Source organism: Acartia tonsa, chromosome 3, assembly GCF_053477335.1.
Source record: "Acartia tonsa isolate MP-2025a chromosome 3, ASM5347733v1, whole genome shotgun sequence".
In the NCBI taxonomy this organism is placed as follows: Eukaryota; Metazoa; Arthropoda; class Copepoda; order Calanoida; family Acartiidae; genus Acartia; species Acartia tonsa.
Genome location: NC_137262.1, coordinates 57,149,318 through 57,160,766, shown reverse-complemented (window position 1 = coordinate 57,160,766; position 11,449 = coordinate 57,149,318). Strand labels below are relative to the sequence as shown.

The window sequence follows — 11,449 nt, the reverse complement described above, 5'->3', positions numbered from 1 at the left end:
ATCCAGCTCTGATTTGTTGTACAAACTAATGTCAAAACTTCAGATGGTATTTTAGTCAATCTTAGTTTAGAAGTATATCAATGTATCATCCATTGTCTTATCCCTTAATATCCCTGCTGATAAGAGACATAGAGTAGTAGTGATCCTCATATGCCAAAATACAAACATTATACCTAATAATTTAAGGTTGAAAATATTAAGCATGTAAAAATTTCCTGCAATTGTGAATAATCCACGGTTTGATTCGCCAGCTTCCAAGTGGCCAGGGACTGGCGGAGACTTTCAGTCAGCTCCTGAGTATTGGCTTCTTTGCCTGTACATACACAGGGGTAAAGGGATAAGTAACTTGCCGTGGAATAAATTCCTTGAATTTTAAGATGAAAATCTACAAACATTTTTAGGGACCAAAAAATCCTTATAATAAGGTAACAGGATGTCTGTCTTTACCAAAGGACCTCGCTAACCGCCAAACCGATAAGGTTCTCCATGACAGTGTAGTTTCTCATAGGTCCTGGGAAGGTTTATAGCTATTTTGGGGGAGGGTACCACTAACCTCCCAAGAGAAATCGTCAAAAAAAAAAACTAACCCCATCTAGCGGCAACTAAATATTTTTGGTAAACAGCTGATCTTAACAGATCCAAAACAAATGTTATATTCACATTCTCTTATTTTTTACTCCTATTTATATATCTCTTTAACCTTGCCTGTTACGGTAACTCTGGTAGCTCCTCGCTGCTGCAGGTTCAGGTTGGAGTCTTGTTGGACCTGTGACACCATAACAGGATGGCATAAAGTACATGACCATACCTCGGTTCCTAGAAACAAGGATGATTACGTCAATTTAAAGCAAATCTTTTTGAGATGATAACATAGCATAACAGTTATGAAATGTGAAGAGTAACTTTTTTTATATATTATGGATGTTTTCTCTGTCTGTTCTAATATAATCTAGTTACAAAAATTATTCTTTTTCTTACCTGTATTATCAAGCGTAACCCCACCGCAGCGATCCGCACAATCCACATGCGCGGCATGCGCGCACGTGTACACAACACTGCGTACACGTGTGCTCAGCGGCAACGCGCATATACTGCAGCGTCGTCTTCCATTAGTGTGCAGCGCGCGCTTTTTGGTGAGTAGTAGTTCCCGCATTAATATGATTCGTTCCTTTTCTTGAACTTGGATGCTTGATTCTAATACTCGTTCCTCATACCTTAACAATTAAAACTGGTTCATTTGTAATTAAGGCTCTTCTAACAAGACCAAAGAAATGGTTGTAACGAAATATCATATCTCAAAAGTGAAAATAATGATTAAACAAAGCATTGCAGAAATCCCCTGGTTGAAAATTGTTTTATAATTTAGCTGAAATAACTATGCTAGTGTGTAAGAATGAATATTAAGAGACCTAAAGGAATAAATAATACAATAACCGATAATTTGTTGTACACTGTACATTCCCAATAATAATAAAATAAGTGGTTGAAACGTTTGGACACTCAACTGAATCCAACCAATCAAAATTTAATACAAGTCACTAAAGTTGTTAATAGGAAATAAGAAAACGTTATTCTAAAACTTTGGGAACTAGTGTAATAAACAGCCCAATGTCTCCTCCCTCACAGGAAATATTACCTAAAAGACTGTATAAGTTCTCCGAGCATATGTTTAAGGTGTGCCCAGGTATCTACTCCAGAGGAACAACTTGGATTAGACAGGACTAGAGATACAACCTGGAAAAAAATGGTTACTGATATAGATATCAAGTTACATTTGTTACATTGAAGGAAATGAAAATTACTTAAATATTCTATGAGAGAATTTAAAGATTTTGACTTAGGGAATAGTAGCTTTCGCAATATTCCGTAAAATTGTGAGCAAGCTTCCATTCAAATGCGCAAATTAAGTCTAACTGTTCTTAATGTTGACCAAACGCATAGTATAATTTAATGCATATTTAAAAACAGTTTTACCCAATAAGCGCATTTGACTGGAATCTTACTCACAACTTTACGGAATTTTGCAAAAGCTACTTTCAATTTTTTGCTTAGCATATAAATACATTTTAATAAACAGTAGCTTGAAAAAAAAGAGAAATGACAAAAAATTTAGAAATGATTAATATATCAATAGACATACTGTTTTAGTCAATAATGAGAAAAAATTAAACTTTTATTTTAGATCTAAGTACTACCTAGGTATGAACTTACAATCCTAGAAAAAATGATACTAAAAGTAATGTAGCTATAATCATCCTAAGGTTTAATTTGTCTATTGCAATAGATTTCAGTGTTCATTGAACTAATTGAGTTCTTCTTGTTACGAAAGCTTCATTTAGGTCCTAGAATGGTTTTGGGCCATTTTTTAGCCCCTTTCTTACCCCTTTTGAATAGATGCAAGGTATTCAGCCGCTAGTAATACAAAAAAGTACTAAAACATTTTATTGAATCCTCCAAATTAAATTGTTTACCTTTTTATGTCCAACATGTCCGAGCATAGTTGACACAATATGCCTGACCATTGACCTCCAGGGCTCTGGGTTGTGGACAATTTTGATGGGGGCCGACACTTTGTCCAGCAGGCTGCACCACAACTCCTCCCTGCTCTCTTCTGCGAGTTTGTCTAAATACAAAAGTTTTAGATAATTCTTTTTTTTCTAGGAAGCTTTACAAAGTGTCTCAAAAATCAGCCATGTGACGTCATAAAAAAGAGGGATTATCTATTTCTATTTTACGGGTTTTCTTTTCCACTTCTCCTCTGATCCCTCAATTTTATGACGTCACATGGCTGGTTTTTTTAGACACTTTGTAAAGTTTCTTTTTTTAGTAGCGAAGCTACTCTATAATTCCCTTTGTCTGTAACGCTATGGAGGAAATGTGATTTTTTAATGGCTGCTTTTGTGAAAATAGAGAGATAACATTTTTAGTGAAGATTTCTATGACATATGCGCATCTAATCTATACAATATACATTGTTTTGACCTTCTGTCTGTCGGTCATGCTTAAAAAGATGTAAATATTATTTTTTTAATGTTTTTTTGATTTCGTTGCAGTTTTTAAATATTCTCTCTCTTTTCTCATCTTTATAAGAAGTGAACAATATCAGCTAACTCACATTTCTCTCAGCAAATATAGCATATAATTGAACAATAAAAATAAAAATAAAAACAACACATTTTGTCTACATAAATATTGAACCAAAATCACCTGAACATCTTTGAAGGAACTGTGTGACCACCAGCAGCTGCGTATTGACCTCAGCTATCCGCAAATCCATGACAGCGGTCAAATTATTGTTCATCCCGCCAATATTTTCATTTTCCCCGCCGTTTTCTACAATGTTTCCGTTGTTCTCCGCCTCCAAAGCCATGCATTGGGCTACTTTGTCCGCCAATAAATCCGCCAAGATAGTAAAAGCGTCGGTATATCTGTAATTTAAAATAAAACTTGATGAAATAGGAAATTCGAAAATTTAATCTCTCTCCATTTAACAATTTGCAACAACAGTAACAATTTGCGATTTTTGCAACTTAGTCATTTGATTTTTGTATATACATAATATATCTAGAGGTTCCATTTGAACTCAAAAATCGTCAAACTTAAAAAGGAATTTCTAGCAGACAAACACCTTAGTTTAAGTTTGTTATACACGATTCTTTCTAATAATACCAGTGACGAAATTTCGAAGATATAATTTCCCAAAAGCTAGCTCTATCCTAAGAAATTAAACTACTCATAGCTGAATTATGAAACATCATGTTTTGTCATAAGCTTCACATTATCTATACCTAGCCTAAATAACCGCCCTTTCTCCCTAAAATCTGTACACTCTCTGGCCAATAGTATTATCGATTTGTTCCTCCACTGTTAACCTATTAGCCGATTTAAAGTGTGTCTCTAGATTATCTCTATTACTGATTAACAAAAAATGTTATCAGCTGAAAATGGATTTCCTATTCGAGCCCTAGTTTCCTAAAATGTACAGCAGATAATCCAATTATTGCAGACCCTTTTTTCAGCGACTCCAGTCAAATGGAAAAGCGATTTAATGTATAAACGATTTATACATTATACAGTCAAAAATTTAAATTTTAAAAATATTTATTTTTTTTTATTTTAAAGCTTTTTTAGCTAGTAGCAAATATTGAGATAGGACGCGGAAGCTACGCACACTTTCGGAAATTAAAATTCAGTTCATCAAAAATGTGTAATAATGTCAAAACAAGAACAAAACCTGTCCAAAGTTTCCAACAAGTAAATTCTGGCATCTGTAATATTGTATTTCTTACACAGCTCTAACACTGAATCAACTCTGTATGTTTCTAAAAGCATAAAAATATTGTATAACATAAATATTAATTAACACCCATTTGACACAGGGATAAAAGACAATGGCCGATAAATTGATGTACATTCCAAATGATGATGCACAAAATTACCCCTTCTTTAGATTAAAATTAGTAGTTAAACCTTTTGTACACTCAACTTAAGGGGGGGAAGTTTGTACAGTTATAGGAAATGAAATTCAGTATAAAAGTTTGGGAGGGCCGTGTGGGCTTGTTTTTATAGTTATCAACCTAATTCTTTTTGTAGGCTCTCTTATATGACTGGATGTACACATAAAACTTTGAAAATTGAATTTCGGCACTTTCCTTCTTGGGGCTTGTGGAGCACAAAAACCCCCCAAACGCTAAAAATATGAGTTCTGAGCTTATTTTTAAAGATATCAACCTGATTTTTTTTTAAATAATACTTTTTTAACATAACTGAATCAACGAACCATTACAGATTTCATTTTGGGACTTTCCTTCTAGGAGCTTGTGGAGCAAAAGACCCCCAAAAACTAAAAATATGCATTCTGAGCTTATTTTTTAAGATATCAACCTGATTTTTTTTAAATAATACTTTTTTAACATAACTGAATCAACGAACCATTACAGATTTCATTTTGGGACTTTCCTTCTTAGGGCTTGTGGAGCACAAAAAAAACCCAAACACTAAAAATATGAGTTCTGATCTTATTTTTAAAGATATCAACCTGATTTTTTTTATGGAAACTTTTTTAACATAACCGAACTAAGGAACCATTACAGATTTAATTTTAGGACTTTCCTTCTAAGGGCTTGTGAAGCAAAAGACCCCCAAAAACACTAAAAATATGAGTTCTGAGCTTATTTTTAAAGATATCAACCTGATTTTTTTAAGGAATCTTTTTGAACATAACCAAACTAGAGAACCATTACAGATTTCATTTTGGGACTTTCCTTCTAGGGGCTTTTGGAGCAAAAGAACCACAAAACACTAAAAATATGAGTTCTGAGCTTATTTTAAAGATGTCAACCTGATTTTTTTTAAAGAAAACTTTCTTAACATAACTGAATTAAGGAACCATTACAGATTTCATTTTGGACTTTCCTTTTAGGGTCTAGTGGAGCAAAAGAACCACAAAACACTAAAATTATTAGTTCTGACCTTATTTTTTTAAGAACACTTTTTTAACATAACCGAACTTGGTAACTTTTACAGATTTCATTTAGGGACTATCCTTCTAGAAGCTAGTGGGGCAAAAGACCCCCAAAAAGTATTATTTTAAAAAAATCAGGTTGATATATTTAAAAATAAGCTCAGAACTCATACTTTTAGTGTTTTTGGGGGTCTTTTGCTCCACAAATCACAAGAATGAAAGTCCCAAAATGAAATCTGTAATGGTTCGTTGATTCGGATATGTTAAAAAAGTATTATTTAAAAAAAATCAGGTTGATATCTTTAAAAATAAGCTCAGAACTCATATTTTTAGTGTTTTCGGGGGTCTTTTGCTCCACTAGACCCTAAAAGGAAAGTCCAAAATGAAATCTGTAATGGTTCCTTAATTCAGTTGTGTTAAGAAAGTTTTCTTTAAAAAAAATCAGGTTGACATCCTTAAAATAAGCTCAGAACTCATATTTTTAGTGGTTTTGGGATATTTTGCTCCACAAGCCCCTAGAAGGAAAGTCCCAAAATGAAATCTGTAATGGTTTGTTGATTCAGTTATGTTAAAAAAGTATTATTAAAAAAATCAGGTTGATATCTTTAAAAATAAGCTTAAAACTCTTATTTTTAGTGTTTTGGGGGTCTTTTGCTCCACAAGCCCCTAGAAGGAAAGTCCCAAAATGAAATCTGTAATGGTTCGTTGATTAGGTTATGTTAAAAAAGTATTATTTAAAAAATTCAGGTTGATATATTTTAAAATAAGCTTAGAACTCATATTTTTAGTTTTTTTGGGAAATCTTTTGCTCCACAAGCCCCTAGAAGGAAAGTCCCAATATGAAATCTGTAATGGTTCGTTGATTCGGTTATGTTAAAAAAGTATTATTTAAAAAAAATCAGGTTGATATCTTTAAAAATAAGCTCAGAACTCATATTTTTAGTGTTTGGTTTTTTTTTGTGCTCCACAAGCCCCAAGAAGGAAAGTCCCAAAATTAAATCTGTAATGGTTCGTTGATTTAGTTATGTTAAAAAAGTATTATTTAAAAAAAATCAGGTTGGTATCTTTAAAAATAAGCTCAGAACTCATATTTTTAGTGTTTGGGGGGGTTTTGTGCTCCACAAGCCCCAATAAGGAAAGTCCCAAAATGAAATCTGTAATGGTTCGTTGATTCAGTTATGTTAAAAGAGTATTATTTTTTAAAAATCAGGTTGATATCTTTAAAAATATGCTCAGAACTCATATTTGTCAGCGTTTGGGGGGTTTTTGTGCTCCACAAGCCCCAAGAAGGAAAGTGCCGAATTCAATTTTCAAAGTTTTATGTGTACATCCAGTCATATAAGATAGCCTACAAAAAGAATTAGGTTGATAACTATAAAACCAAGCCCACACGGCCCTCCCAAACTTTTACACTGAATTTCATTTCCTATAACTGTACAAACTTCCCCCCCCCCCCTTAATAAACCAATCAAAATTCAATAAAAGTCCTAAGGTAGTTATGCCAACGAATAAGAAATAGTAATCATAAAACTTTGGGGACTAGTGTAATAAACAGCCCAATGTCCACTCTCACCTTGTATTTGACAACATTTCCCATATTCCATTATCATATTAAAAACTTAGATTTAGAAATAAAATACCTAGCATAAAACTATCCAGGGAAGTGTGTAAAGCTTCCAAAAAAGGAAGGACTCAATCGATTCAGCGGTTAATTAGGTGTTAATAGACAAGCAATAATTAAAATCTTCATACTTTACATAATATAGAGTGATCAACACAGTTTAATTAAACATGTTATTTTTATTTGATAAGTCCAATACACAGTGTTTCATGTAAAGAACAATCTTCAGTTAGACAAATAAAAATACATGATGCTTTAATGAGCATAAATTCTATACTTTACATAATAGGATAGCAATTTAGATTCATATGAAATTTTATTAGCTTTAAAATACTGCCTAGTTCAGGAATTATTGTCCTTGTTAAAAAAAAAGAAGAAAATACCTTTAGTTTTAACATACTCCAGTACAGCTGTCGGATCTTTGGTGCACATGAGCTCAATGTACTGCTCGTACAAATCAGCTGTAAACACTTTTCTAACGTTCATTTGATGAGTTGGGGACCCTAATCCTTCGCTTGCTCCCCGCTGCTCTAAAAGCTCCTGAAGATAGAATTGTTTTATCAATTCAAAACTTAAAAGAAATATTTTAAATATGATCATAGCGAAAGGCTTCAAAAATATTATAGTCAACCAAGGCAGGGATCTAAAGGGATAAGACCATGGCCGATAAATTGATAAATGTATATTCCCAATGATGATACACAAAATTACCCCTTTTTAGATTACAGTTAGTAGTTAAAAACTTTGGACACTCCACTTAATGAACCATCCAATCAAATTTAATCCATGTCCCCAAAATTGTTAAGCTAAGGAATAAAATACAATTAACAGTCCAATGTCCCCTACCTCCCTGCAACCAAAGTCTTACATAAAGTTTAAAGTTTGATTCGAAAGATAGAAAATTAAACTTAATTTCATGATATCACTCAATACAAAGATTAATTTTTTTACCTGTAAAAATTCATAATAAACCGGCTGACTACTGAGATTACTCAAAATATCCGGAATTCTCGCCGCCAAATATTGATACACAACTGCCGCCGTTTTTCGCACATCAATCGCCGCCAAATCGTCGATGTTCGCAACCATCTCCTCGCCGATCAATCGCCGTACATCGCCGGTATATTTATCGTCGGAAGAGAATATTGTTTGTATGAAATGGAATGTTTGTTGGTTACGCCGTTGGTCCTTGATGTATGGATATATTATTACTTGGATGTTGCATTAGATTTTCATTTTCTCTAATAAAGTGAAGCTTGCAGCGGGCAAAAATAATGATACGCCCCATCCACCCCCTTTACCCCATTCCCTATCCTCCTACTTAACGAACTGACCGATAATTGACGACAATTTTTCCCCTGTCATAATATCCATTGTGATGATTTGTAGAAATACATATTTTGTTATTATTTAGACCATCCTGTGATGTGGCCATTAAAAGATCATATACCTACCTATGGAAGGAGTTCTACATGTTGAAGAGGCCGACGTTCTTGTCCAATATGAAGGAGGACTCTTCAATATAGTTTTATGTTTGTTTAAAAGATCAAATATTTAATACTGTGTTTTATATGTCTTAATTCAATATATCATGTTGCTAATATCTTTATCATTTATATACATTTGGTTTATTATTCTATACCCATTACAGAGTGAGTATTTCTGGGGTTTTAATTATGTTTAACTGAAGATCTCATGTGTATTTTAGAGTGGGTAAAATGGCATTGATCCTGTCTACCTGATCTGTTGATTACACTGTTGTTTGGGTGAGTTTTAGCTACTTAATTGAACATTTCAATGGTAGCAGCAAGAAGCAAGAGACGATCTACGGCACGGTGTAATTAAAAGTTCAGCTTAGGCATATCAATCACTCTAAAAATTAAAAGATTTGTCCAAGTCCAAAAGCAGAGGGGTATTGGCCAAGATCAAAGTCAGAGGTGTGGCTAAGGTTATGTTAAATTAAAAGAATAAAAAACCCCAGAAATAAAAATGGATGCTAATAATTTTGAAAAATCCGGCGCGGTTGGCGGAACCGGGGAAAACGACGGCGAAAAACGTACTGATAATGTTCTTGAGGGAGGATTACAGTCAAAAAGTAGCGATACAATGGATAAAGATCAAACCGGCCATGTTGACGGCGGCTTGACAGATGACGGTGAAAACAATAATAATAATGGAAGAGTAGAGGGCGGAGGCATCGGTGGGGGTGCAAGGCCTAAAATTTATAATACAGCTCCTTATACGGATAACCCAAATACTTATGAATTTGATGAATTTCGCATGCAAAGATTTCTTGAATTTGAAAGATTTTGCAGACAAAGACCAATTGAGCAGGATCGTTATGACAGACAAAGACCAACTAACTTTAATGACCAAAGAACAAATGAGCAGGATAATTATAACAGACAAAGACCAACTAACTTTAATGACCAAAGACCAAATGAACAGGATAATTATAACAGACAAAAACCATCTAATTATAATGATCAAAGACCAATTAATCATTATGAACCTATTGGACAAAGACCAAATAACTATCAAGACTTTCAAGGACAACAACAACGTTCCTATGATGATTATACAAGACAGAGACAGGACGTAGGTAACGAAAGACAGAGTTACAGACAACCTACAGAAAACGACAATTTCAGACAAAGACCATATGATTATTACGACAGTCCTAGAAACAGATATTATGACAGCTACGACAAGAAAGGTAGAAACACTGTCCCTGTGCCGCTTCTAAATGAGTTCAGTGATTTTAACACTTGGGTATCTTGTGTTAGGGCATGGTCCAACGCAACGGAACTTGCCAAAGACCAACAGGGTTACCTTCTTGCGTCTGAACTGCCGAGAGAATCAGAAAAATATGGTAAAACTCTAAAAGATGATTTTTTTAAAAGCTGTCCTGCAACGGAACTAATAAACAATGAAGCCGGTATCGAACGTGTAATAAATTTTCTAAAAACGCGCGTATTTATAGATGAGGAAAAAGAACTATTTGAAACAAAGCGACAAATGACCAATATTAAGCGCCGTAAAAACCAAGATATAAATCAGTTTCTCATCGAATTTGAGAACATTAATGAAAAGGCCAAACAGTTAGATATTAACATAAAGAATGACAAACTTTTAGCATTAACTTTGTTTGAATGTGCAAATCTAGATAATACAGAAGAAACCGTAATACGTGGCGTATGCAATTTTTTGGCGCAAGATGGCAAACGGTACGAAACCGTTAAACGAAAATTACGTGAAGTCTGTTCGAAATTAAATGATAAAAATGACAGAATTAATGAGGAAATAAACCTTACTCAAAATTCTAACGGAGAAGACGACATTTCGAATCGTATCGAGGAAGTCTACATATCCAGAGGTTGGAAACCACCAACCCATTATCAACGATACCAAAACTCCTCATATAAGAATTCACGAGACCAAAATAGGAAAACATGGAACAAAAACAGCGGAAATAACACAAAATCCGGCAATTTCTCTCAATTAAGAACGAAAAAGAGAAATCCCTTGGGCCCAGATGGAAAACCAATGAGATGTAAACTCTGTGATTCAACCACACACTTTATGGCAGATTGTCCTGATTCCGTTGAAAACACAAAAAAGAATGACAATAAAGGGAATAGGCAAGGAAAATATGAGAAAGTGTACTTAACCAGAGTAAATGAACAAGGTATAGAGGAAGAAAAAGAGCTGCTCATGGAAAGAACAGATGAAGAAAGTGGAGAAGAAAGTGTAAATTGTACTGTGCTTTGTTCTGACAACAAAGAAGAATTGAACAATTTTACAGCTGAGGCCATAAACATGGCTGCCCTGGACACCTGCTGCACTGCAAGTGTGACAGGAGAGAAATGGATGAGAGTATATCTACAAACATTACCAGAAGATTTGAAGCAGAATGTACAAGGACCTATTGAATCAAAGAGAACCTTTATCTTCGGAAACCAAGGACGACTAAAGTCAAAGGCCAAATACACTATTCCAGTAAAGATTGGAGGGGAATACAATGAAATCACTATTGATGTCATTAGCTCTGATATTCCTTTACTTCTCTCTAAAGCTGAAATGAAAAGGTTAGGAATAACCTTGGACATGAGAAATGATAAAGGATCCATTAATGGCAAACCACTTGATCTGCACACAACAACAGCTGGTCATTACATAGTTGACCTTCTGCAAAAGAATGAAGCTCTAGATGAAGTCAATATCACCGAATTAGAAACAGATGATGAAAAAGAACAAATTAAGAGATTGGATAAGATCCATAAACAATTTGGGCATAGACCAAAGAAAGTGCTTGTCCAAATTATCAAAGATGCAGGGAAATGGAACGAAAAGTTTGACCCTAT

At 34.1% G+C, this 11,449-nt stretch overlaps 1 protein-coding gene across 1 annotated transcript in view; it reads right to left on the bottom strand.

Moving 5' to 3' along the window:
* Positions 1–11,449, bottom strand: part of Vps8 (vacuolar protein sorting 8) — a 38,640-nt gene that overhangs the window by 2,125 nt on the left and 25,066 nt on the right. The window contains exons 30-38 of the mRNA XM_080154630.1: positions 8,037–8,282; positions 7,469–7,625; positions 4,235–4,322; positions 3,208–3,428; positions 2,472–2,623; positions 1,637–1,734; positions 979–1,214; positions 706–816; positions 218–313 (exon numbers count right to left, since the gene is read on the bottom strand). Coding sequence (XP_080010756.1) covers positions 218–313; positions 706–816; positions 979–1,214; positions 1,637–1,734; positions 2,472–2,623; positions 3,208–3,428; positions 4,235–4,322; positions 7,469–7,625; positions 8,037–8,282 — 1,405 coding nt within the window. The remainder of the gene's footprint in view (positions 1–217; positions 314–705; positions 817–978; positions 1,215–1,636; positions 1,735–2,471; positions 2,624–3,207; positions 3,429–4,234; positions 4,323–7,468; positions 7,626–8,036; positions 8,283–11,449) is intronic.